The sequence below is a fragment of the Lineus longissimus genome, chromosome 8, assembly GCF_910592395.1.
Source record: "Lineus longissimus chromosome 8, tnLinLong1.2, whole genome shotgun sequence".
Lineage (NCBI taxonomy): Eukaryota > Metazoa > Nemertea > Pilidiophora > Heteronemertea > Lineidae > Lineus > Lineus longissimus.
In genome coordinates this window covers 18,189,344-18,216,935 of record NC_088315.1, presented here as the reverse complement: position 1 = coordinate 18,216,935, position 27,592 = coordinate 18,189,344, and the positions used below count along the sequence as shown (strand labels likewise).

The 27,592-nt window shown below is 41.0% G+C and overlaps 3 protein-coding genes across 23 annotated transcripts in view; 1 reads left to right on the top strand and 2 right to left on the bottom strand.

Moving 5' to 3' along the window:
- Positions 1–874: 874 nt before the first annotated feature.
- Positions 875–7,303, bottom strand: LOC135492358 (tetraspanin-9-like). Its single transcript, XM_064778774.1, has 6 exons — positions 7,228–7,303; positions 6,702–6,809; positions 6,111–6,305; positions 4,885–4,959; positions 4,102–4,215; positions 875–3,086 (listed from the first exon to the last, which is right to left on the bottom strand). The coding sequence occupies exons 2-6, from the start codon at positions 6,768–6,770 to the stop codon at positions 2,781–2,783; spliced, it is 759 nt and encodes a 252-aa protein (XP_064634844.1). The 5' UTR covers positions 6,771–6,809; positions 7,228–7,303; the 3' UTR covers positions 875–2,780.
- A 710-nt stretch (positions 7,304–8,013) lies between these two features.
- LOC135492188 (uncharacterized) lies at positions 8,014–16,583 on the top strand. The gene is made up of 10 exons (XM_064778463.1): positions 8,014–8,179; positions 8,382–8,597; positions 8,967–9,082; positions 10,009–10,246; positions 11,206–11,421; positions 11,988–12,076; positions 12,456–12,561; positions 13,793–13,990; positions 14,476–14,786; positions 15,149–16,583. The coding sequence occupies exons 1-10, from the start codon at positions 8,015–8,017 to the stop codon at positions 16,290–16,292; spliced, it is 2,799 nt and encodes a 932-aa protein (XP_064634533.1). The 5' UTR covers position 8,014; the 3' UTR covers positions 16,293–16,583.
- Positions 16,584–19,321: 2,738 nt separating this feature from the next.
- Positions 19,322–27,592, bottom strand: part of LOC135492187 (liprin-beta-1-like) — a 136,100-nt gene continuing 127,829 nt past the window's right edge. For all 21 annotated transcript variants that reach the window (XM_064778440.1, XM_064778450.1, XM_064778444.1 and 18 more), the window contains one exon: positions 19,322–25,256. In XM_064778440.1, the coding sequence (XP_064634510.1) occupies positions 25,197–25,256 (60 nt within the window). In that variant the 3' untranslated portion in view covers positions 19,322–25,196. The remainder of the gene's footprint in view (positions 25,257–27,592) is intronic.

Here is a 27,592-nt window from a genome sequence, read left to right as displayed (position 1 = left end):
CATGTACACCAATATCATTGTGATGTAAATTGATGTGCTGAAAAGTATGGCAATCTGTGGAGTAAAGAAAGTCTACAAAAAACTTTGGTTTTTATACTGGGAATAAAATTATTAGCTACTGGAAACGAAATCTTTTGTTTTTGTATGTGACTGTGCTGTCGACTATTCAATTCCTGAAATAAAAGTCAATCTCGTCCTCTACAAGACCAGTGTCTCCACCAGTCTTGCATGCACAAAGGATTGCCGGCATATGAAGACAGCCTGATCACATTTGGCTTGACCTGAAGAAAAAGGCCAGACATATTGGGTGATATGAATAAAGACTAGCAAATGCTTTTGCTGAAAACTCCATGTACATTTACACTAGGCCTTTCTCTTCAAAACTGAAGTAAAAGCATTTACTATTCTTTATTCATATCACCCACTGAGTTGAGAGAACATGAGCAAACTTGGCTCTTTAGACAATATTTGGGCGATTGCCTGTAGGAGGAAACCTCTATGGTGGAAGAGTCGCAGTCTATCCCATGAATATTGCCGGGACCAAGTAGACATTCTTGCCGGGACTGATGGATTGGAACCGGGGGACCTTGGATGTCCCAGGTGTTGATTCGATTTTGCCAATCTTACAGCCCTGGTATCACAATGTACATTATTGCCATGGCTGCAGGAATAAGCTAGCCATCCAAAACGATCTTCTGCTCTTTTCATATGAAATCTACATAGAACTGGTAGCTTAACGGATTTCAATGGATTATCCAGAGTGATATGGTAACCTGACACACAAAGACAATTTTTGAAAGAAAACAGAAATTGAAGACAAGCACAATTTCATTATAAATGAACGATTTATTATCATATAAAATGCTTACAAAATTGTCTGATATGCAATTTGACTTGGAATTCCAATAGTAAGAGTATATTATGTGCACTTAGAAAAAGATTACTTGTATACATCTGTATATATCATAAGACTGTGAAAGATACACACTGATCAAAAGTTAATTTTCAACAATGCATTGAAATATACTCACCTTGATGCATTAGATTGCGACACCTTCTTCCTGAAAAGTTCTAAGTTGGACCGCCAGGTTTAGCAGTGAGGAAAGTTTAACTTGGGAAAGAAACTCTTACGTAAATACTGAATTGTTTGTGTGAAAATTAAATTTTGATCAATGCATGAACACCAATCATGGCGTTGAATTTAACCACAGGTGAAGTGTTTTTCAGATAGGTCTGGTCAAAGATACTTGGCTGATCTTTTGTCGCGTAACGGTAATAGTGGGATCACAAATCGTTATGTTCCACAGCCCTGGGCAGCCGGTGTCATAGTTGACCGGCTTTAGTTGACACTGTGAAAGAGTATTACTCTTAGCATTGGTGCAGCCTGCCCTGATGATAGTCTAGTGTTGTGAAACACCACTATCTAAGGTGTCATAGTTGACCGGCTTTAGTTGACACAGTGAAAGAGTATTACTCTTAGCATTGGTTGGGCCTACCCTGAGGATAGTCTAGTGTTGTGAAACACCACTATCTAAGGTGTCATAGTTGACCGGCTTTAGTTGACACTGTGAAAGAGTATTACTCTTAGCATTGGTTGGGCCTACCCTAGGATAATCTGGTGTTGTACAAAAGCACTATCTTTTGGAAAATGTGATCTAGTCACATTCCTGAGTTCAACAAAGTATCTTGGCCAGAACAATATGAACTCTTGAACTCTTGAATCTCGATGAACAATTCAACTCTCCCATGCACATCTACATGCACTGCATGGGTAAATTGTCTTTCGAAGGTAGTTAATAGATATTACAGGCAAAATTGAGGTACAAAATTAGCTAGTAGGTTCAAAGTTAAAACCATCTAAAAATGTCTTTGGAAAAAAATTATGAAATTGTAAAAATTCATAAAATTTGCAATACACACTTCATCAAAAAATACAAAATACAGGCACCCCGTAAATAGTCAATGCCTTACAATAAATACATCTCATGAGGTATATTGATACATAAATGGATCTACAAAAACTGCAATACAATACACTGCACATGTACACAACATTTAAAAATGCAACTAAAATATTTCCCAAAACGTCTTAACGTTGCAAAAAGTTCAAAGGAAGTATTCCGAAGTGTGAAACTTCAATCTTAAGGCGGATGTTTTTTTTATAGATTTCAGAAATGAACCTCAATCGGTGTAATAACACACTCGAAAATATTTTTTGAATTAAAATACTGAAATATATTTCGATAATCTGCCTAAATGAATTGTGAAAAATCTGTTTTTCTTTCAAGAAAGCGTGGCACTGGTGATTTATTGATATGGTCATGTTTGCGAACATGAGTCACCATGCACACAGGATTATTTTGAACCATTTGTACCTTTGCATGAATTCGTAAAGGAAGAAAATATTGAACAGTCTTACTACCCTACTATACCTGACTTGACAGAGTACTGAACCGACTGGAATGTAAACTGTAAGGTTGGCCCCTACATTCTACCTCATACATGTACCAATGCCAATGTACTGAGGGTACACATCTGAGCCATCCAAGGGCATCTTTACAATAGGCCTAGTTTTGCATAGAGTAGGCCTATGAGCAACCAAAGTATCCTGCATCAATCGCTAAGAAATTATCAAATGATATGTTTGACGAGATAGTATCGCTACCTTAGGCCACAACAACTTAAATCAGTCATTTGGGGGCACTTTCGAAACGTCATTACACAACGTGACACGCAAACATTAACATGAAGCAAAATTGCGGCCTTTCAAAACTTCAACCTCATTTCCTCCGTGTAACTCTCTTCAGCTGTTTCTTGAGATGTGAATACAAAACTAACGACGCCACCATGCACATAATCTGAATCACGGCAAAAACGATTGCGACGACTCCAAGAACATAATACTGTTGTTGCATGACGTAGAGTATTTCTTCGAGACACCCCTTAGATTGCCACTTATTGGGATCTTTCGACTTGCCGCAGTTTTTCGAAATGTCAAGGCAGCACGTATCCGGAACCCAGTTCTGCTTCTTCCAGCCGTTGCATGTGAACCAGTCCGTGTAGTTAGTGACGCCACAGCACTGCAGCTGAAATGGAACGAGAATAGCGAAAAATAATTTCAATCCAAATTGGTCTGTTCCAAAATCTTCAAGTCTTACTTATCGACTGGTGTAAGTACCTAGGAAAGCCAGTAGAAGTGATGTTATTGTTAAGTATTTTCTCAACTACACAGGGCCATTCTCGTGACAGGGGATTTCTCCGAAAAATTTGTTTCCACTCGGGAGAAAACCGAGGCTCAAAACATCAGTTGTAATCCATGGACAGTAATCAATGGTCTGTTGTAACTTGTGTCTGTGCCAGGGACACTAAAAGACCTAAAACAGGTTGGAGAGTAGCCTGTAGTGGACTCCCACTTCCATACTTGACTGTTCCCCCAGTTACATGGCATGGCTCAACCCACCGGCCATGGGGGATTTCCTCCATGGCCTAGTGGTTGACGTGATGGCCCCAGAGCTGGAAGTTTAGCAATGTTGAGCGTGGTCACGAACTGGATGGGTGACCGATGAGTGTAATACACATCCAATTCATGGCCACGCTTAACGCTGCTGAACTTCCAGCTCTGGGGCCAAAACGCCCACCAAGCAATAAAGTATAAATCATCCATGGCCAGCGGATTGAGCCGTACCATATGACTAGGGCTACAGTACACACACACACAGGTCAACAGCCTTCAACCTTAGCTCATAACTGTAACAATACCCATAATACGGAGCCTCATAGCTTAGTGGTTAACACTGCTGGCTACCACGCAATAGGGCCCGGGTTCGATCCTGGGGAGAACCCAGGACTGTATTTCTGGATGAACCGGCGTGGCTTTCAAGGAACTAAAATTCCTGGCTCTTCACAACATGTACATTAACGTATGAAATACTCGAGGGTCTGTCGGATGAGACTAAAAGCCGTGGTCCCTTGTACCTGAGTGTCTATGCCAGGGCAAGTAAAAGATCCTACATAGGTGGACAGTAGCCTATAGTGGACTCCATACCTCCGGCAAAAATCCAATAGGGTTACGACGCCGGTAATGATATGATGAATACATACCGCAGACTGCATGCCATCCCATGTCGCCCTTAACCCACTCGGATCATCAACACCTGGTATTGGATAAACTGCCCTGATGCCGTACTGAAGTTCATCCTTCATTAATATCTTCAACTGGAATAGAAACACGTCATTATCTAAAAATATTCAATAAAAATCATCTGGGCCCAATTGCTCAATCGACCTTAGAGGCAAACGTCAGTGTTAGCTTTACTAAGCATAATATCCTTCAGTAAATTTCATTCACAATTGCAGCGTTAGGATTTGGCACCAAGGTAACTGCTAACGCCAACCAACAGTGCCCTGGACTCATGTAATACACGTCACGGGGTTTAGCCAGAGTAGCAGTTTAGGATAGCTATCAGCACTCAGAAGATCTTGCCAAAAATAGGTGCAGAAGTGCTGTCATGACATCGTCACCCTGGCAAAATGTTCCCATCAGTTGTAATAGGACCGAGAGTGCCCGTACCGGACCACTCCAATCCAACATTTCTCTGCCATCTTCCCACCAAGAACTGAACACTGCCGCCTCAACAAACATCTGAGAAAACTCAGCCTGTGTGAATCTGCCATTTGTGAATGTGGTTTCTCTGAACAGATCCTGGAACACATCCTGAGGAATGTCCTCCGAGTACCATCGAGGGGAGGCCTGGCCAGAGTCTGCATCACTCCAAGAAAAGCTATGGGCAATAGAGGCATTGCGTCGCACTGCTACGCTCTCGAGGACAAACGGTGCAAAAGTTTAACCAGACGCACGCAAAGAAGAAAGAACAACAATCTTACCTCATCCTGATAGCAGACGCCAATCAACGCGGCTATCACCTCCAGGGCAAACACGAACAAGACAAAGAGGAAATACTGAAAAAAACACAGAAATTTTTGTAATTGGGTCAAGACTCAAACCTTCAATCTCTCATTCACCAGGCCAGTGTTCCATTGTGTGGGCAACAAGTCTGGGTGGCTTTAGTGTGTTTAAATCTGTTTGTAAGCCTTTGAAAATGACCTGTACTTTCTTTTTTTGGAAAAGTGAAAGGGTCACTTTGAACCCTTATGACAAGTCATGTCATGTTTTCCAGGTGACACATCAAACATGACATATGACAATGCAAATCCTATCAAAACCCTGCCTTATGAAACATGACCTCATGGACATGTGACATCATGAACCCAGCCTAAATCACCAAGGAAAGTACATGTAAAATGTGACAAGCAAAACATGACATCATGAATCCTATGTAAGCCTGGCCCTACAACAATGCAAGGGTAGGCTCATGAATGTGACAAGTGAATAGTGACATCATGAATCCTATGTAAACACGGCCCTACAACAATGCAAGGGCAAGCTCATGAGTGTGACAAGTGAATTGTGACCTCATGAATCATATGTAAACACGGCCCTACAACAATGCAAGGGCAAGCTGATGAATGTGACAAGTGAATTGTGACATCATGAATCATATGTAAACACGGCCCTACAACAATAAAAGGGCAAGCTCATGAATGTGACAAGTGAATTGTGACCTCATGAATCATATGTAAACACGGCCCTACAACAATGCAAGGGCAAGCTGATGAATGTGACAAGGAATTGTGACATCATGAATCATATGTAAACACGACCCTACAACAATGCAAGGGCAAGCTCATGAATGTGACAAGTGAATTGTGACATCATGTATAAACACAGCCCTACAACAATGCAAGGGCAAGCTGATGAATCATATGTAAACACGGCACTGTAGCAATGCAAGTTAATTGTGACATGAATCATATGTAAACACGGAAGGGCAAGCTGATGAATGTGACAAGTGAATTGTGACATCATGAATCATATGTAAACACGACCCTACAACAATGCAAGGGCAAGCTCATGAATGTGACAAGTGAATTGTGACATCATGAATCATATGTAAACATGGCCCTACAACAATGCAAGGGCAAGCTCATGAATGTGACAAGTGAATTGTGACATCATGAATCCTATGAACACTGGCCTTAAACACACTCACCGTAATCAGCATGCATCGATTCTCTATAAGAATCCCATAGCATCCCATGAAACCGATGAGAACGCAGAGAATACCTGTGGTCAAGATCAGGGCGGTTGCACTCAACCAGTTGAAGCCGGGGGCCAAGACGTCAACATAGGGGCCTTTGTTGATGTGGAGCCAAACACCCATGCCGATGAGAGCACATCCCAGGAGCTGAAAGTTTCAGAACAACATGTATCAATTAATGGAAAATGGAAGAAACAAATTTATATATTTTCTTTTTTATGTGATCTGGAACTATTCAAATTCGAATTCTGAACTTTAAATTTCACAATGAAAAAGAAGGCATTAGCCAAAATGCATGAAGTAAAAGTTTGAGAAAGATTTCTTTCGAGATGTCAGAAATTTTACAAATTTGACTTATTGCAGCAAAACTAGGGACATGTTCCTCGGGTTGATATTGAGATGGACCGGTTGTTCCTTCGTGTCTTTTGTGAAAGCTGTCTACATCAATTTCTTCCATCATCTCCTGGTGTCATAAGGTTCATCTTTTGTGAGACATGCGCCTGGTTTTGCTGTGACAGGCCACAAATAAGAAATGAAACCTACCCAAAATAAAGCATTAAAAACTGTGAATGTCAGCTTGACACATCCAGTCAAAGAACAACGACCTCCCATTCTCACTTCTTGATGTAACTGCAGGCAGACAAATCACACCTGAAAGTGAAAGATAAATTCTAAAACAATCTCAGAGTTTTCTGAAGAAAAGAAATAATGATATATGGAAAAACATACATTTAGTCATACCATACTTAATTTAGTCGAGACATACAGTAGAATTATAACGATATATGCCAGGCTTGAAGTCATCGACAACCCCCTTGGCCCTGAATGTTGACGGAAGCCGACCACAAAACGTTTGGGTACTTGCTTCGCCAAAAACGTCACAGACAACAATACATACTAAAAATCCGAGATTGCATATTTTATGAGACATCCTGTAGGAAGAACAACATTGTGAAAATTATCCTTTTCAACAGAGTTTTTTACTTTAACAAGAAGAGCAATAACCGAAAAAATGGGCCCTAAAGGTGAAAATACATAATCTTTATCGAGAGACGATATAAAATCTCACCAAAACGAAAGCCTTTCGCAAATTATTAGTCATTTTATTCCCGCTTTGTCATAATTCATGAATATGCTTCTCGTTCGTTCTGATGAGTCAATTAACTCGGCTGTACCTGACACACGCGTATTGGCCAATACACTTGCTATCCGGGTGACGAAACGAACCTTTTTTGTACACGTGACCGTGTACCGCGACCAGATTTTGTTTTGAAATACAAAGTGTATCCTGATAAATAATATTTTCGTCGTTTATGATGTACAGAAGTGAAAATCTCAAGTAAACCCAGTGAATACTGGTGTAAAATAAACTAAAGAAACTATAGGGTACAATAGATTTTGAAAGTATTACCGAATGAGGAGTTTATTCAGACTTTCATTCAATCATTGAATCAACGATTCACACTCCTGTCCTGAATCAGTGCAGAGTGAGTCAGTCTCTGTATACATGCGCATACTTTCGGACAGTCACAGTGTGAGACACACATGCCTGGCCTATGTGGTTAAAATTTACAATCCACGATCGGAAATGACGTAGTTTGATCGCATTCAACTATAAATCCATTGAACAGTGGTGTAGTCAACCGATGACCTTTTTATGGGGTGTGATCGGGGATTGTAAACTCGTTCCGCCTATGTTTGAAGGGTTTTTTTAATCCACCGAGAAAGAAATTTTTGTGCCGTGACATAGTCCAGTAACATAAAAAATTCGTGTGATCCACGGACCCCACCTGTCTGTCGATAATTTACAATAAATTTTAGAATCGTTTTCGTCTCTTTCAGTTGAAGATACTGCTATGGCGTCCTTGACGACAAGAACCAGCCAACTGAAGCAGCGTCTTTTGGACCCGAAGCTGGCTGAAGAGAAGCTGAAGAAACAGGCCAGACGCCGCGTCCAAATAGTCAAAGAGATATTGGCAACCGAAGAAACGTACCACAGACATCTTAAACTTATGGCAGACGTAAGTGTCAATGAGGAAGCACTTTTGATAAATCCCTGTAGATGGCGCAGTTCATTTTCAAGGCCAAGGCAAACAATTGTCAAGAAAACCAATTTTTTCAAAATATCCTAAATCCTGCGTTTCTTTTTTCCTGGACCACCAGTCTTTACGAATAGCATACCCCTTTGAAATAGTCTAATTCATGACATATTTTTCCTTCCAGTACTTCGAGATTCCACTCCGTGCCCAGAAGCTCCTCCCGAATGCCCAGATCAGCATCATCTTCGGCAACATCCAGCAGCTAATTCAAGTCAATAACGAACTCCGCCTCCACTTGGAGGAGATGGAGGTCGGGAATGCCTTCCTCCAGATGGGACACTTCCTGAAACTGTACTCGGTTTATGCTAAAAATCACACATTGGCTATCACAACATTAGAGGTTTGTAAAAATACAGTAGAGCCTCCCTTAGCGGACCCCTCTCTAATAAGGACTACCTCTCTATCAAGAACACTAGTTTTGGTCCCAAATTGGTTGTTTCAATTCAATTTGACCTCTCTAATCAGGACGCCTCACTATTAAGGACAGCACTTGTCCCGAGGGCGTTCTCAATGGAGAGGTTCTACTATACATGTTGTAGCTCCCTGTCTTTGTTCTTAGACAACACAAAAAAATTGTTTGTTTATCGTCCCATCCACCGCTAGAAAACACACCCTCCCCGCTATTTTTTAAAACATTCTTATTTTTCAAGAAACCATTGCAAACAATTTTTGAAAATGAAGTCATGTCACTTTCTCCTGACACTTTTAGGATGTCGAGTCTAGAAATCCTGACCTCGTGACCTTCAGGAATCGTCAGGAGGACCGCCCAGAAGTACAGATGAAGCTTAACGCATTGTTGATTACACCCGTTCAGCGAGTTCCGAGGTAAAGATCTAGTTTGGTATTTTAAAACAGTGGAACCTCTCTTTGAAGACACCTCTCTACTAAGGACACCCCTCTATTCAGGACCCTGCATTTGGTGTCAAATTGGTCATTTCTATTCAATTTGACCTCTGTAATCAGGACACCTCTGATTAAGGGCAGCAGTTGTCAGTCCCAAGGGTGTCCATAATAGAGAGGTTCTACTGTTACTTAGAGTTAGATCTACAGAGGCCAACCCCTCACTTTAAGCGAAACGCTTATAGAAATTGGAAATTTTGAACAGCCCATTTAAAACCTAAGGCAGGAATAAGCTTCCAATGATAAATGTTAGCAGTTTGGAGTTCAATCAATCAATCAAAAAAGACATTTCTACGGCGCCCAAATTTGGTGAAAAATTTCACCAACTCTCAGGCGCCTTTGAAATACACTCGAAAAAGGTGTGCTTTTAGCATTGTTCCAAAAGCTGCCTTTGACGCCGCAAGTCTAATGTGTGTGGACAGCCCATTCCATAGGAGTGGCGCCGCCTTGTAGAAGGATCTGTCACCAAAACGTATGCACTTGGTGCGTGGCTCCTGTAGAAGGAAAGCGGCGTCAGCCCTGAGGGAATAGGCTGACCGAGTTCCCCGCAGGTAGTTGATTATGTAGCCAATGAGCTGCATAAGAAGTAATCACCAATTTAGTTGGTTTTTTTTCAGGGAACTTCAGAAACCAGTTGAATGGCAGTGAAAACACACCAGGTCGTTTTGAGTTCCCCGCAGGTAGTTGATTATGTAGCCAATGAGCTGCATAAGAAGTAATCACCAATTTAGTTTGTTTTTTTTCAGGGTACTTCAGAAACCAGTCGAATGGCAGCGAAAACACATCAGGCTGGCCCCCTAAATTATGGCAATTTCAATATAACTGTCTGTTTCTTTAATTTTTCTCTCAAGATACAAATTGCTGCTTGATGATCTCTTGGCCTGCACTCCTACTACCCACACCGATTACGCGTCCTTGAAAAAGGCCGCAAAACAGATCAGCACGGTCGCTAGACACATCAACGACCATATAAAGGAACATGAGAACTTTCAGAAGATGATCGAAATACAGAAAAGCTTGGAGGGGAGCGGTGCACCGAAGATTGTTGCGCCTGGCCGAAGATTCATCAAGGAGGGGATTCTAAAGAGGGTAAGTTGGCCAGATGAAAAATTCTACTCTGATCAGGAATAGGCTATCAGTGTGACTATCAGATAAGGCTACTGTCAGACACCAATCTTAGTAGCTCCTTTGAGGCCTTTCAATTACAAGTTTACCATTACATCCCCCACTTTGTTAATTTTAGCCTATTTTTGGGGAAATTTTTTTTCTTCTCTATTCAGCTTAATTTTGGACATTTTGTCAAAGCTCGTTGTTGAAGTTATATCCCGATATTCAGTTGCCAAAAAATTGAAGTTCGCTCTGATATTGCCATCTCCACGAAAATTTTGAGCTTTCAGACATTACCTTATGGTATTTAGGAGCAGAATTAAGTATTTTGAGATGCAGAAAATGCTTCTTGGAGGTCAGTTATCCCTAAAAAACTGAAAGTTGGCTACATGTGGCACCCCTTTAAACTGTTAACCATGCAATTGATACCCCTGGCCTTCAGGTGATCTTGTGTTTAATTCCTGATCAAATCTCTTCCTCATGTGAGTATGATTCTCTCTTTAGCCAAAAGCATTTGTCTCCTATTCGGCTTAATATGGGACATTTTGTCCAAACAAGTTGTTGAAGTTGTATCCTGATATTCGGTGGCCAAAAATTGAAGTTCGCTCTGATATTGCCATCTCCACGAAAAAATGACAAAAATGTTGAGCTTTCAGATATTACCTAATGGGATATATGAGCAAAATTAAGCATTTTAAGATGCAGAAAAAGCTTAAGACTGGTTACCAACCAAGGCTAAGGAGGCCAGTCCCCCATGTTGATGTTGATGATTTACACTTCAAACTGCAAAAATCATGAAAATAAAACACCAACAAAAGTGTCGCTGTTCCTGTACATTCCCATCCTAAACATTGGACCAACTTTCAGCACTTACGACCGCACTTGTGCAAGGGGAGGAGCATGCGAATGACTTTTCAAGGATGGTATGTTTTACTTTCCAGATGTCAAGAAATGGCGGCCGGTCCTACGAGCGGATGTTCTTCCTCTTCTCCGACATGGTGATGTACGCCAAACCCAAGCTCCTCGACAACGGTAAACACCACAACAGCTGTTGCTGCGTTCTACCGTTGCATCATTGCTCCGTTGAAAACATGTTTGGGTGCTGCGCGTCGAAGGATAGCCCCATGAGCCCCGATGACAGGGGTGCGATGTTTAGGGTGAGTATTCTAATCTTTGACTTGAGGCATTCAGTGACTTGAAATGTGTGGCGATCTTTAACACTCAGACTGTCCATTAGACTTTGATAAAGCTGGCTGTTTGCTATTGAGCATGTGGTCTCCATCATCATCATCATCATCATCATCATCATCATCATTATCATCATCATCATCAGTCTACTGAGCAGCGGGAGGCCACATGATTGGTCACAACCATGTTCCTGTCAACACTCACTTCAAATCTTATGAATTTCTGACTCTTCTTTCTTGTTACATCACATTCCAAATTCCGCGATAATCGCACAGAAAATGCAAAAAAGACCAAAAATGGCTAGGAAAATTTGCCAGTTTCTCCATAAATCATCATCCTCAGTTGATTGTGCAGCAGGAGACCACAAGATTCCTCCACTTTATCCTTATAGCTCGGGCCTTGGTGTGGTTCCAACAATCTGTCACCATCTCGAGCCGTGAATAGGTGTATGCACTTAGTTGGTTCTAGATTTTTTAGTTCTCAATTTTTCCAAAACAATTTTTCAGGACTAATCTGATTGAATGCAATATTTCAGTTATCGTGTAAGGATGAAAACCTGTTGCTGTATTCTGAAAATAAGGAGACAGTTGTAGAATGGATGAAAGCTTTTCTGGACACGATTGGGTATGTGGAAGATTGATAATTTTTACTCACTATGACCATTTGGAGAAATTTCCAAAAATGACTTCATATCGAATGCCTTGGGTGCCCAGGGATGTAATTCAACGCCATTAGCGCCCAACCTTTTGGCGCCCAATGGCGTACGTCTGCTTTTTCAAATCATAGCCAAAGCTTTGGGTGCAGAATAATTTAGATCAACATCTTCAAACAGCAGGTTCTGTCAACTGTGGCAATGGTCTCCAAGAGTCGAACCCACTAACTCCTGATTATGAGCCTGGCACTCTTACCACTATGCCACTGATCTCACAGACGGTCCTGTAAATCTAGTTTTTATAATTCTTCGACTTTTTTTTGGTTGTAATGTTGTGATGTAACTTTTCAGACAGGTGAAACAGTCGCGTCAGACCTTGAGGAAGGAGAGCAGCGCTAAACGGCCGATGAGGCGGTCGGCGTTGCAACGCCAGTGCAGACGCGACAAGATGAAAAAGGTACGCTAATTGTAAACACTTGCTGCTGTAAGCAATGAAATATTTGCATATTTGATGACGTCAGCATGAGACAATTGGCAGATGTCTTTGTCCACTCTAACTTCCCTTTTCCCACCCAGGGCTGAGTTGCTCAAAACCACATTAGCTTTAATGGAGACGTCAAGTCTTAAAGTGATACTATGATGTGATTTACAACTTTGCGGAAATACGTCCGTTTTTAATTGTTGATCACAAATGTAAAGCTCACTTTTTCCATTTTTGATTAGATTTATTATAAAATCGCTGAATGTAAACCACCGCGGCCGCGAAAATGTTCATGTTGTGACGTCATCAACGAAAACGGCATCGAAGCGAGCCGTCCGGGCAGGATTAAACCATCAATTTCTAGAAAATGTGCATTTCGATTCGAAAACCTTACTGATTTATGAGAAAGTGACGTAGTCATTTGTCAAAAAGAGCTAAAACATTATATGGTGAAATTTGACATGAGTTACGCTTTAACATGAAAATTCTAATGCGATTAACTGAAAGAAATAACGTCTTAAATGATACGTGACTTCTTGCACTGACATCAAGGAATTCAAGGCACTCTTCAAAACCTTTCTGTTCAGGAGTGCCTTTCCATCAAATTAGAATTTATTTATTTTTTTGTGTAAAGCGCTTTGAGCGGGAAAATTTATCCTGGATTTAGCGCTATAGAAGTACCATTTTATTATTATTATTATATGTTAAGGATAACGTGACTTTTGTGCTTTTGAACAACCGGGCTCTGGTGTGTAAATAAAAAAGCGGTCAGAATTGGTCAGGTTGTACACTGATGAAGCAGCTCATTTGAGTTCTAGGATAAACCAGCGCTAGAGAGTGAAGTCAGATAATACCCTTTAGCGTTGTTTATAATGGACTATAGACTTTAGTGTAAACTGAGTTGGCCTCAAATCTGCAAATTGTGTAAATCAATGCTTCAGTTACACTGAACAGTCAAACCTCGCTATAACAATTCGATGAAATCCAAGAAAACTGTTCGTTATAACGAGGTGTGCATGTTATAGCAAGGTCGAACTTTTCGTATTCGATTTAGATGCAAAATGACGTCAAGGCAGCAGAGGTGATGACTTTGGTCACAGATGAAAAGACCCAGAAGACGCAGAAAAATCCAAACAAAATGTTTGTTATAGCGAGGTGTTTGTTTTACATGTTATAGCAAAGTTTCAATATCTTGTATTCAATTTAGATGCGAGATGACCTTAAGGCAGCAGATGAGACGACATTGGTCACAGATGACACTGAAAACGTAACATGCAAGACCACAACCCCAGCATCCTGCCGCCCAGAAGCTCAAGCGATACTGAAGTATAGGAAGGTGCTGAAACAGGACGGTGAGAGGCTGTTTTGTACGCCGAAGAAACGACTCAAGTTAGACAAGGAAGAGGTAGGTCAAGGGCCTAGTAAAAACATGTAGTTTAGGAGCCTCTAAGCCTAGTGGTTAACACTGCTGGCTACCATGCAATAGGGCCCGGGTTCGATTTGTGTACATTTTCTGATGTCTTTCTGTAAACTTTGGCGTAGTTTGACAGTAGAGCTGTGGACCTGTTATCCAAAGATCTGTGGTTCAAACCACCTTGATTTTTCTGTACTTCTTTCATTTGTTCTTTTATTATATACATATATGAGCCAACATTAGCATCATCAACTACAGCGGGACCTCTCTTAGCAGACACCTCTCTACCAAGGACACCCTCACTATTCAGGACATTGCATTTTGTCTCAAAATTGGTCATTTCCATTCAATTTGACCTCTGTAGTCAGGACACCTCTCAAATAAGGACAGTATTTGTCACTCCCAAGGGTGTCCTTAACCGAGAGGTTCTACTATAGTATCTATTCTTATAAAACTGTAATATTCTGTGTCTCCAGACGTCTGCTGCTGTCGCACCAGAGGATTCCTTTGAACTTGTCGACGACCCAGGAATGGACGAGTTCAATGTCACCATGCCAAGATTCTTCAAACAGCTATCCAACGTCAGTATGCCAGAAGCGGCAGGAAATTGTGACGGGTCGACTCTGCAGGGTGCTGGAGGGCACTATGAGAGGTGTGGGACCTTACCGAAGGACGCGTGTCTGCAGGGATTGGATGGCGAGGCAGTAAAGTGTAACACTGCCGTGGACACGCTGAAGCGACGGTTGAAGAACTCTAGAGCTGGCCACACGATCAGAGGTTCCATCAAGTAAGCAACTTCTTGCGTGTCACATTTAAATTTTGGTTCAAGATTGTTGACGTCTCACAGTAATAGCGCAGACACAAAACAAACATACTTCCTCCTCCGCTGACAGTCGGGATAAAACCAATGAAAACGGGTGTTTGGATACTATGCTGCAACCCTTGTTTACGCACACTCTGAGTTCTGCGGCCACAATCTGTCTGAAGGGTATGGATTTCATCAGGTTTTTGAAATATCGACAGACGGAGTGTGAAGACCAGTGGTTATTCCAGGATGCTTATAACAATGAGTCCAGAGTAGGGCATCAGTCGCACCCTAACTTGCCTGGCTTCTCTAGTATACCTACAATATCTTACTTGTCATTTCAGCCGGTCCCTAACTCGTATCAAACGGAGGATCCGTATTCCACTGCCGCGTAAACGCTCGAAGTCGGAAAGTGCTGCGTCACCAAGTGACCCAAATGCGCCACTCCAATTTCAAGAATCGTCAACGGATCCCTTCAGTGAGGAGGAAATACCACAAGAGGGGCAAGAACAAGAAAACGTCTATGACGAAATCAGTTTCCTACCTCAACCCGATATGAGTCTGCCTCCTATGAGTCTAAACTCCTTGCCCACGCACCCTTGGGAGAATTTTCCGAAACGTCGACACATCAGCGTCCAGTCGCAAAATATGTCTAGTTTGCATTTGCAGAATATCAACAATCAGCCGGAGGGTTTGATGAGTAGTCTGTTGCAGCCTATGAGTATGCAACCGCAAAGTTTTTGTCCGCCCCAAAGTTTCAGTCGGCCTGGGGGAATGCCAAGTGCAACGCTCCAGAGATTTAGCGAGCCGCAGAGCTTGAATTGTCGGCAGCCCGGGGTCGTGAGTCGGGATATGAACAGTTTTGAACCGCAAAGCTTGAGAAATTTTCAGCGAGAAAGCTTGACTGATGAGCCTCTTAGCATGGACTATTTGAGTGTGAATTCTGTCGCACAGGAGACTTTGAATTGCACTGCTAGGGAACAATCGAATTCGGGTATGAGAAGTCTTGAACAGCCGCTTAGCATGGACTCTACCCAAATGCCAGGTATGAAAACTACTGGACCTCAGAGTTTGAAACGTAACGAAGATGATTCTGATGAGGCAGATCGGTTGAGTTTCTTTGGGATGTCCGGACAATACGTTCGAACCCAAGAGGCCGGTTTTTATGGTCCGGAGAACAATTTTCTCTCACTACCCCCTGTGTTAGATGCAAGAAATGGAAAGATAGGGCCGTCGAGGTATGGAAGGTCAGTGTCCTGCTCAAATCAACTCCCGGTACTTCACGAATTAAAGGCAGTTGGAAATGCAGAAACCCCGTTCCTGACGGAGTCCGTTGTGAAGACATCTGACACTCTGTCCTCGAATCGGCCACTGGAGGCGTGGGGCGAGAATTCGAACGCGTTGAATCATGAAAGTAGAGATCATCTCCCTTCTTCCACTACTTCTGAAGTTGAGTTAGAGAAGAAAGAATCATGTACAATTTTGTAATGTAATATCAGCTTAGGTGCATCGCGCACAAGCGATTTTTGTCGCTAGGACCAATTTGAACGAATCTTGCGCAATTTTGTAATGTCAACAAGCGATTTGGTTTATCACTGTGATTTGCAACAATGGGTGATATGAATAAAGACTAGCAATTGCTTTTACTGAAAACCCCATGTACATTTACACTAGGCCTTTCTGTACAAAACTGAAGTAAAAGCATTTACTAGTCTTTATTCATATCCCCCAATTAATTTGGCTGTCTTCCAGTTCTTCAATGTATTCCCATTGCGTGGCAGTGCCAAGTTTTTCTGTCATTTCCATAGTGTGGTTCTGAAATTTGGATATTTATTGCAAATTGGGAACCTTCCCGGACTGATTAATTAGGTGATATCATCAGAAAAATGACTCCGAATGCCTTCACACTGACTTGCATATAGCCATCTTTTGTACTGTAATCCAAGATGATGAATTTTTACCTTTTGGCTGTTGCCTTCTTGTGATTATACACATATATTGCATCTTATATTGGCACATCTCGAATTCTTTTTTAGTTTTATGCATTTGTATTTGTAAATAAACACCTGAAATGTATATTTGTACACTTTTCACAAAACACTGTCAATAAATTGGCCACTTTTATTACGAATTCAATGTCCCTTTTATTTTATGCTATGCTCATCAATGCTGCCCGCAGCAGTACCAATTGGCCTACTGGCCAAGAGACTACAAGCCAATAAGGAGTACATTTGGAGCTGCTGCCCCTCAAGTAGCCAACTTGATGTACCTCGTACAACAAAAACCCTTCTGCCTTTGGTTGGGTTTCTGTCTTGCTGGGCTCTTGGCGTCAGGTCCAAGTACCCTAGGTATTAAAAGGCTTATTGGCCAAGTGAGTACACGCCAATGAGGACCCTATCTCGGTACTCTTACCGAGGGGCAAGTACTATACTAGACATGGTAACTCCAGTGGCCTTCTTGGAGTTGCTCAGGAACCTGGCCACTCGAGTATAGGCTTTTCGGAGACGCCAATGACATGGAGGACCCTTCTGCCTTTGGTAGAGCTTCTATCTTGGAGTTCACCTAAATACAGGTCCAAGTACCCTACTTGGCAATTCGTATAGCATCCTTGGAGTAGCTCATGGACAACATTAGGACCCTTCTAACTTTGGTAGAGCTTCTATCTTGTGCTCCTGAAGAGCGGCCTGAGTACCCTTCTTGACAAAGTACATGGCAAGTACTATACTAGACATGGTAACTCCAGTGGCCTACTTGGAGTTGCTCAGGAACCTGGCCACTCGAGTATAGACCCTTCTAACTTTGGTAGAGCTTCTATCTTGTGCTCCTGTAGACCGGCCTGAGTACCCTTCTTGACTAGACGTCATGGTAACTCCAGTGGCCTTCTTGGATAATGTGTGTTCCTGGCCATTATCAGGACCCTTCTACCTTTTATAGAGCTTCTATCTTGTGCTCCTGAAGACCGGCCTAAGTACCCATGGCAAGTACTATACTAGACATGGTAACTCCAGTGGTCTTCTTGGAGTTGCTCAGGAACCTGGCCACTCGAGTATAGGCTTTTTGGAGACGTCAATTTTCTTCTTCTTCTTCAGCGTTCGCTCTGCACTTGGAGGGATCATTCTCCCAGGAGTACAAGGCGGGATCCTCCTCCACTACGTAATCCGGGATCCTCCTCAACTACGTAATCCTCCTCCACTACGGTTAGGCGCCAATTAGGTTTATTGGCCTAGTGGTCCGACTTTGGCGAGAGAGATAGAGTCCACGCAAGCTGCTCATGTTTCTCACTTGGTGGGGTCTTAGCTTGCCCTGGCATAGACACCAGGTACAAGGAACCTCGGTTTCGAGTCTCATTCGAAGGACTGTGAAGAGCCAAATTGTAGTTCCTTGAAAGCCACGCCGGTTCATCCATACATACGATCCTGGGTTCTCCCCGGGATCGAACCCAGGCCCTATTGCGTGGTGGCCAGATGTGTTAACAACTAGGCCATGAGGCTCCTTGGAGACGTCTATGACCTGGTGGGCCCTTCTACCTTTGGTAGAGCTTCTATCTTGTGCTCCTGTAGACCGGCCTGAGTACCCTTCTTGACAAAGTACATGGCAAGTACTATACTAGACATGGTAACTCCAGTCGCCTTATTGGAGTAGTGCGTGTACCTGGCCATTATCAGGACCCTTCTGCCTTTGGTAGAGCTTCTATCTTGTGCTCCTGAAGACCGGCCCGAGTACCCTTCTTGACAAAGTACATGGCAACTACTATACTAGACACGGTAACTCCAGTGGCCTTATTGGAGTAGTGCATGTACCTGGCCATTATCAGGACCCTTCTGCCCTTGGTAGAGCTTCTATCTTGTGCTCCTGAAGACCGGCCTGAGTACCAATCTTGATAAAGTACATGGCAAGTACTATAATAGACATGGTAACTCCAGTGGCCTTCTTGGAGTAGTGATGTACCTGGCCATTAATCAGGACTCTTCTGCCCTTGGTAGAGCTTCTATCTTGCTGTGCTCTTGAAGACAGGTCCAAGTACCTTACTTGGCAACACAAGTATAGCCTATTTGGAGACGCCTATGACCTGGAGGACCCCTCTGCCCTTGGTAGAGCTTCTACCCGGCTGCGCTCTTGAAGACACCTCTCTATCAAGGACAGTATTTGTCAGTCCCGATGGTGTCCTTAATGGAGAGGTTTCACTGTACTAAGGCTAAGGCAAGTATCATAGCCAAACACTCTGAAGATTTCGTCAGATGTTGCAAGGGGTGGCACATGGTGGTGAATAGGCACATTGGCTGATATGAATAAAGACTAGCAAATGCTTTTACTTCAATTTTGTACAGAAAGGCCTAGTGTATATGTACATGGAGTTTTAGATAAAAGCATTTGCTAGTCTTTATTCATATCACCCATTATCCCTCTTGTCACCTGAATCCCACGCCCAATTTGTCCCTTTAATGGCCTGTCTATTCACCGAGACTTTGATCAGCCTGACTTCGCCAAGAAAAAGTAACACAACTCATCTATTACAATACAAAATAGTTTATTCCTTTACATGTTATCAACATCATAAAAATCACCAGTTTTACAGGTATGAAAACCTGTCATTATTAAAGTAATACATGTAATCCTTACTCGTTATCGATAATTGGGATCTTTCACTACTGTCCAGCGTATAATGACACTCTGAAGGTTTGAAGTTAAAGTTTAAAGTTAAAGTTTAGGGTTTGTAGTCTGATATCAACTACGATATAGGTTATCATTCGACTTTCAGTTTAACCCCGGTCTGTCCTGAAACCTTTCAGTAGACCACAGATGAGCTGCTCAACCAGCGCTATAATCTGTGCATTTCTGACCGGTACCCATTGATACACCTGGGTGCAGAGAGGCAAGTAAGACAGAGAGACCAGCCTACAGTCTCACGCCGACAGTGGGGATCGAACCCGGGACCTCTTGACCGCTGGTCGAGAGTCCAAGCCACTACACCACAGCGGCTCCTTGGAAGGACTAAAATACGTCTTGTAGTGAAGTGGTTTATCATCAATAGACAATAAACGTCATGCAAATATTGCTTCCGAACAAAGTACATTTCATGTTTAATAGCATTCCGCGAAGATAACGTCACTGCAGCTGCTGCCCTCTCTTTCCCCATCGCTGAATTACAGGCAATGTCGGACAAACATGCGGTTTCGTAATGGATTCAGGCTTTCTAACGAGGGCAGTTAGATTCAATCTGGCACATGTTCAAGTGTTGGAAATACTACATAATTGTTCTGAATATTTCTCTCTCTGACTCTATGGTATCATTCATGCTAAAAACAATGCAGGGTCAAAGATAATTGACTTTGAAATAAGCTCAAATGCGTAGAAATAAGTGTCGAAGTCCGACTGTCACGTGACTAAAATGTCATCAATATCTTATTCAAATGCCCTTGTGAGCTATAAATAGTAACTTCGCGGAATGCTATTCTTCCATTCATGTTTTCAGACATACCTGGAACAGTGAAAATTTCACATGGATTTTATTTTTTACAAATCTCACGACCTGGGGGTCACAAGTTTCAATGATAATACATGTGAATATGCTATAAGGATGCAGGGTTTTTTGAAGCCGGGATAGACCAATGAGAGATCAATGCTCTCTCATGTTATTCTTAGCAGTCAATCAAATTGTCTTATTTCAATTCCAATATCAAATAAGGAAGAACTATTTAAGGAGTAGTGGAAGAAATAAATACAAGGACAGGAGAACCTCCCTAGCAGACACCTTTGTTAGCAAGACATCCTCTCTATTAGGGACACTGGTTTTGATCCCAAATGAGTCTTCTAGATACAATTTGAATTCTGTAATCGGGCCGTCTCCCCATCAAGGACATATCGTTCATTCAATGGGAGTCCTTAATAGAAAGGTTTTGAATCAAAATGAGTCTTGAATGCAGTAATCAGGACACCTCCCAATCGAGGACAATATCTGTCATCCAATGGGTGTCCTTAATAGAGAGGTTCTACTGCGAATGGAAAACCAATTTGTCTGGTTGATGACAGACACAAGGCAGACATACTGATAAAAGTGGTAGACACAATTAAGTTTATTATAATTAGTATAATCAACAAAAATATGCAAGCAAGCCCATACACTTTTGGTATAAGTATTCATCATGTTGAATGATCATTTCAATAATGACTTATGTGAACTTACTGAGGATATTAAAATTTTTTTGGAAGATGCTTAGATTAAGGAGACAATGGGTGATATGAATAAAGAGTAGTAAATGCTTTTATCTAAAACTCCATGTACATTTACACTTGGCCTCTCTGTACAAAACTGAAGTAAAAGCATTTGCTAGTCTTTATTCATATCACCCAATATGTAAGATGTAAATTATACTGAAAATTACATATTACGATTGAAATTAGCCTTGAGTGCCTTGAGGCATTGATGAGAATTTTACCGAAGAATTTATCTGGCTTATGCAACTATCAATGTGTTACTTGTACAACCCCTCGTCAAGGATACAAGAATTAATAAAGACTAGTCTTTATTGATTCTTGGCCTAAGTAGTGCCTACATATCAATGCAAAAAGTCTCATCTCAAACAACCAATAGACAAAATTTAAGAAATCTTAATTCCCCTCCGACCAATTTTTAAAATCCGAGTGATGAGAATCGTGAAATTAATTTGTATGGCCTAATCTAAGACCTTTCTACACCGATCCACAAGGGCCATGTTGTATGGTGGACAATCCATTTACATGTTTATTATTTATTGCATATAGAGAGAAGGTGAAAAGCGCTTTTATTGAAACACTCTTCAGAACCGACTTCATTTTCAAATGATGATTAGCATTTCTCGTCAATTTATGTAATTAACCCTTCACCAAGTATCCACCATTCTACAAGAGTGCCCGAATGACTTGGTTGCATAACCTCATACCCAGGTGCCCTACCCCGCATGCATTCCTATTGCGAAGATAGGATATTATGTACCTGGGACGAGGTGATACAACATGATCATCAGGGACTGTCAGCATACAAGTTGACTTGTTTATTTTGTTTTATTTACATTATATTAATAATGAGATGCGCATATTTACATATGATTATAATGAATTATGAAAATGCCTCATACAATATGATAATTATGTCCATTAAGACAACCTCCCTTTACCACTTTTATATAAATCTGACCAGAGTTTATTAGATATTTTTTTTAACACCGTTTGCAGCAGGTGACGTAGTTCTACGTCAAACCACTTAACATATCCGGGCCATCCTACGTAGATCTACGTCAGATGCTTATTTGTGTTCAAAATTTGATAAGATCGGGTTGAGTAAGGAAGTGAAGTGCCATCATTGCCAATACTCTTTTAACATGTTTAAAAACGATTTTGAAGTAGTTCACAGGCCTTACCAATGCTAAACAGTAATGCTCTGTTTCAAATTCCTCGGCTTTTCTCTGCTTGGCTCAACTGTCCGGCATTAACCTATAGGCAACCCTGTAGTTCCCATTATTAGCCAATATTCTTCCCCGACTTAAAAACAGAGTCAAGGTCTTTCAAGGTGTCAACAAAAGCTGGTCAACTATGACACCGGCTGCCCGGGGCTGTGTAACATTATTATTTGTGATCACACTATAACAGTTTAGTAAAGAATCTTTGGCCACATCTGTCTAGAAAACTGATGTCCCCAGTCAAAACTATATGATAAAGATATCCAGGACTTTAAAAACATATCTAAGAAATATGACCTTCCCTCGAAGAAAACCCTGGTATTATAAATCTTACAAGATCTTTTGGCGAATCTTGTCAAGAAATAAAACAGCAAAGCCCAGAAACATACCGCAGATGAGCAAAAGTTTCATCGCTCATCGAAGCGATAATTGTCGCAGGTTGCAGCTTAAGCTTTCAACAGATTGTGTCTTACACATGATTTAAAGGAAGCATTTCACGAAGACAATTTTCAAATTGTCTTCATGAAAATGTCCTTAAAATAAATGTAAAATCAAAATATCTGAACCCTTTTCAACCTTAAGGTAATTTTTGGAAAATTTCTTTCGAATGTTCTCAAAATCATCAAAAACGAGGTTGTCAGAAAATGAAAGCACTTTTTGAGAGAGTACTTAGGTCTAATTTTTTTTTCCGTTCGAACTCTCGTCTGAAAAGGGTTAAGAACAACATCATGAATTATAAATGAAGAAAGAGGCTTCGTTCTTCATGGAAGAGACGAGTTCTGGTTCTTCATTAATATCACGAAACGATTCCTCGAAGGACTTTGATATACAGTTGATCCTACTTAAGCGGTCACCTCTCTATTGTGGACAACCTCTCTACTAAGGACAATGCATTTTGTCCCGAATTGGTCATTCCTATTGAATTTGACCTCTGTAATCAGGACACTTCTCAAGTAGGGACAGCATTTTTCAGCCCCAAGGTTGTCCTTACTAGAGAGGTTCTAGTGACAACCAAGAATGTCTGATACTGAAACAAAAGAAATTCCAATGATTGGGTGTAGAAGACGTAGAAATACGTCATTGGGCACCAAACAGTTTGGTGCAAAAGACGTTAATATACGTCGTTAGGCACTCAAGGTTAACAGACATGGAAAATCTAAATGTTTCCAATGAAGGTTCTTGGTATGAAAGGATATGTCATAAGTCCTAAAAGGAATCACAGAAATTCTAAATTCCTTAGCGTAACTATAAAATCTGGCTAAATATACAAGTGAACACAGAGAGCTAAAGACATGTATTACTTGTATGATCTGGCAGATTAGTTCATCCAAGAATTGATGAACGTTTTTTTGGTTTTACACAAAGGAACTTAGAACTTACATAGAAAGTGCATGGACTTGGTCAAATGGAACAGGTCCATACAAATATTGTTGACAGTAAAATGGGAAATATTCGCGGGTATTACTGTTCACGGTTTTTACGAAATTGCATATTTGGCGTAGTTTTAATTTCGCGTTTTGACAACACTGTAACAGCAATTTAGTCAATGTTTATTTTTTGCGGCATTTTTATTTTCGCAGATTTTGCTGATCATGAACACGCGAAATTAAAACGCAAGCGAAAATTTCCCGGTTTACAGTATGTGCATGGATTTTATTTCACAACTGATCAGAATGCCACAAATGTTTCTCCAAGTTCTCTCCTTTAGAGACATTTGATTGCAAAAAAATTTTGGATTTTAAATTTTCACAATCAGGCAACCCCTGAGAAATAAAACCAATGCACAATATAATCGAACTTAAAACATTTCTGAAATGAATAGGCATGCTGGACAAACATACCAACTATCAATTTCAAAATTAAGTAATTTTATCTTAAAAACTGATCATGTACCAAAAATTTGGAAATTTTCTGGTGTTAAAGGATGACTAGCAATACTAGCGTTTTCTGTTGACCGATTATTTTCTCCATTTGTTAGACTTTTTCCGTTTTTCTGTTTATCATGAAGTTGTTCAGTCACCCGAAAACATATTTTACGAGAGCGTAGTCATTTTGTGCTCAGTTGTGCTGACGTTCATAAGAGAAAATATTAGGCTCAGTGATGCTTATCATCCTTTAAATGTGTTCATAAGAGAAAATATTACGCTCAGTTAAGCTTATCATCCTTTAAATGTGTTCATAAGAGAAAATATTAGGCTCAGTTATGCTTATCATTCTTTAAATGTGTTCATAAGAGAAAATATTATGCTCAGTTATGCTTATCATTCTTTAAATGTGTTCATAAGAGAAAATATTACGCTCAGTTATGCTTATCATCCTTTAAATGTGTTCATAAGAGAAAATATTACGCTCAGTTAAGCTTATCATCCTTTAAATGTGTTCATAAGACAAAATTATCCTCGCATCTTTAGATAACCAAAAGTCTTGTCAACAAAACTTGAGGTAACTGAAAAATGTTCCAAACAAACTTAAAGAACTGAAAAAAGACCAAATGCAGTACTTTAAGTTGTAAATTAATAAACATATCTGTTGAAAGCATGAACTCGAGGGAAGGTCATTTTTTACAAAACAAGTGAGTTTTCTCAGCCCAAGGACATAGCAAACTGTTACATGTATTCTACAGGGTGACAAAAATGATTTACTGATCAGGATTTGAAGGAATTCACATCAATTTGTTCAATAAATTTCCATTTTCTTTCCTACAGTTTTGAGGCCATCACAGGTTTGTGAAATTTCCAAAGTCTCTCTTGCAGATTCACTCAGCTACATGTCAAAAATGTCAATACAGGGTTTAAGTGACTGCAGCCCATTGTTAATCCATCCAGTTTAACTAAATTACTCGTGTGGAGATAATCGTCAATCAATCCAGTTTAAACTAAGGTACTCATGCGGAGATAATCTCGGTAAGCCTTCATGAGGTGTGTCGTAAAAAAGTCTGTACACGATCGATTTGTTGTTACACGTCAGACGTTGGAAGGTTGTCGTCCTCCAGGAAGTTCTCATGGGCAAGCATGTGCTGAAGCGAGAGGATGGAGAAGTTATGAAAAATATCACGCGTCACACAAACAAACGTCAAAAGTGGTCAAGATGGTCGACCAGGGAGATCGTGAGGTGTTTTGATTATCACAACTCGCATCCATCCTAAATCTGTCTCACGAAGACAAATTTCCAAAAGGCTGGGATAAGGTCACTTTAAATGTCGATACTAGTTAACTCCGGAATAAGGATCTTCCTGGATGATATATTATTTAGCGAGACGCATAAGGTAAAGTGGTACAATTATAGCCGATGTGTGCATAAATGGATCTTCCTAGATGATATGTTAATTAGCGAGACACATAAGGTAAAGTGGTACAATTATAGCCGCTGTGTGCATAAATGGATCTTCCTAGATGATATGTTAATTAGCGAGACACATAGGGTAAAGTGGTACAATTATAGCCGCTGTGTGCATAAATGTGTATTGCCAGCGGTTTTCTACACTGTAGAGGCGATAATTGTACCAGTTTACCTTACATGTATGTTCCATACTCATAAAGTCACAGACTATATTATGGAATTGGATTGACAATGGGGAAGATGGATTGAAATTGGATTAAATTCCTAAATGATGGCCAGTTAGATAGCAGATATCAGTGCTGCTATCTAGCATGAATTTATAAATATTATAGGCCACACTATTCATTGTGAGTAAGGAGAAGACTACAGTTACTTTTGCTACAATATTTTTAACGCGGCAGACGTTAGGTGGCACTGTTTTCAACTTGTTGGCCCGACCCGTAGTAAATAGTCAGGGAACACACTTTAGTACAAAACACGTCATAAAATAGGTTACAGTGAAACTGCACCACAAAATACAACAAGAGGCCCAAGGGCCTGGCGCTCAGCTGAGTTGTTGCTGCGTTGTTCGTATATATTACATTACTCGTCAAACTCTACTAAACTAAGGACTCAAAGCCTAAGGATATTAGCTTCTGGATGTGTAACAGTGAATTACGGTAGACTGGCGCAATCTACTTCAAGCAAGCTCCACCCTTGCAATGTGTGCGCAAACAGATAACCTAACCTATATTGGACCATCAATTCTACACACAGCAACATGATTCATCCTCAGCTGTTACCATGATGATGATGATGATGATCCTTTTCGCAAATTGGTCGTCTTCTGTCTTTCTTCCATACTTCAGTGCCACCGGATGTAGTCTGCCCTTGTGGAGGGATCCTTTCAGCACCGGGACACAAGAATCCATGCGAATTGAATCACATGGAGAGACTAGCCCAATCACCCGCTTTTGGCTGGGTAGAAATGGGTAAATCTCGCAGACTGGACCTTAAACTCTAATGCCGACGTGTGAGGCCGGTCTGACAGATGAGTAAGTGGGGTCCACCTAATGCAGAAGGCACCAGTTTCCCTAACTAAAAGGGTAACATTAACAAAATGCTCTACCCAACTCTATTATTGCCTAAAGGCCTTTGTACACTAGTAAAATATTAGCAACATTTTTACATTTCCAGTTGCAACAAATGTTGCAAAAATGTTGCGTAGTGTGTACAGAGCAAAACGCGTCTTACAACATGTTGTAAAATTGTTGCAAATTAAATGCAATGCAATTCTTTGTTGCATGTTGTAAAAATGTTGCAAACTCTTCAGCCAATCAGAAATAGGATTTGCGTCATGTGATCTACCGGAGTTCATGTGACTTGAACAAGAAGCAGGTATAGCAACTCTCAAGTGAGTGTCTTGCTTCGTAGGGTGATGAAACCTTTTCTAGAAGTTTTTGTGTGACGGCTTGTCAGTCAGCCGCAACTCCTTTAGGCTGCGTATCCATAGGCTGTTCCGTGCCCTGCACAACATTCCCTTTTTACCGCCTGGCGCGCCACACGGACAATGAACCTTCGTTGGTGTTATTGATCGTTCCCATAGGTTATGCCGTGTCACATTGCGGGCATATATGCACTGTGGATTGGGAATATAGGCCCATATTGGGATTGAACATGTCCATTCTTTTGCGAGTGAACAACACGGAAGCAATGTCTGAGGCGAAATTAATTCAAGAGGTTCATCAACGGGAACTACTCTGGGACCCCGAAACTGATGATTATCATAACAAGCACGAACCTGTAATTTGTTGCTTAAGTCAGGTTTTATATACATGTACATGTCAATTTGATGTTGCAAGTGAAAATACAAGTTACTTGTATTTTCATTTTCAATATTCATAAGAAATTGTCTTCTGAAATAATGACAGCGTGCGGATAAACGCGATTGACCGCTGCGAAATGAGGACTACAAAGGCCTACCATGACCAAAAAGGAATATCCAATGGAGACTCAGGGCATAGTGCCAGGTCA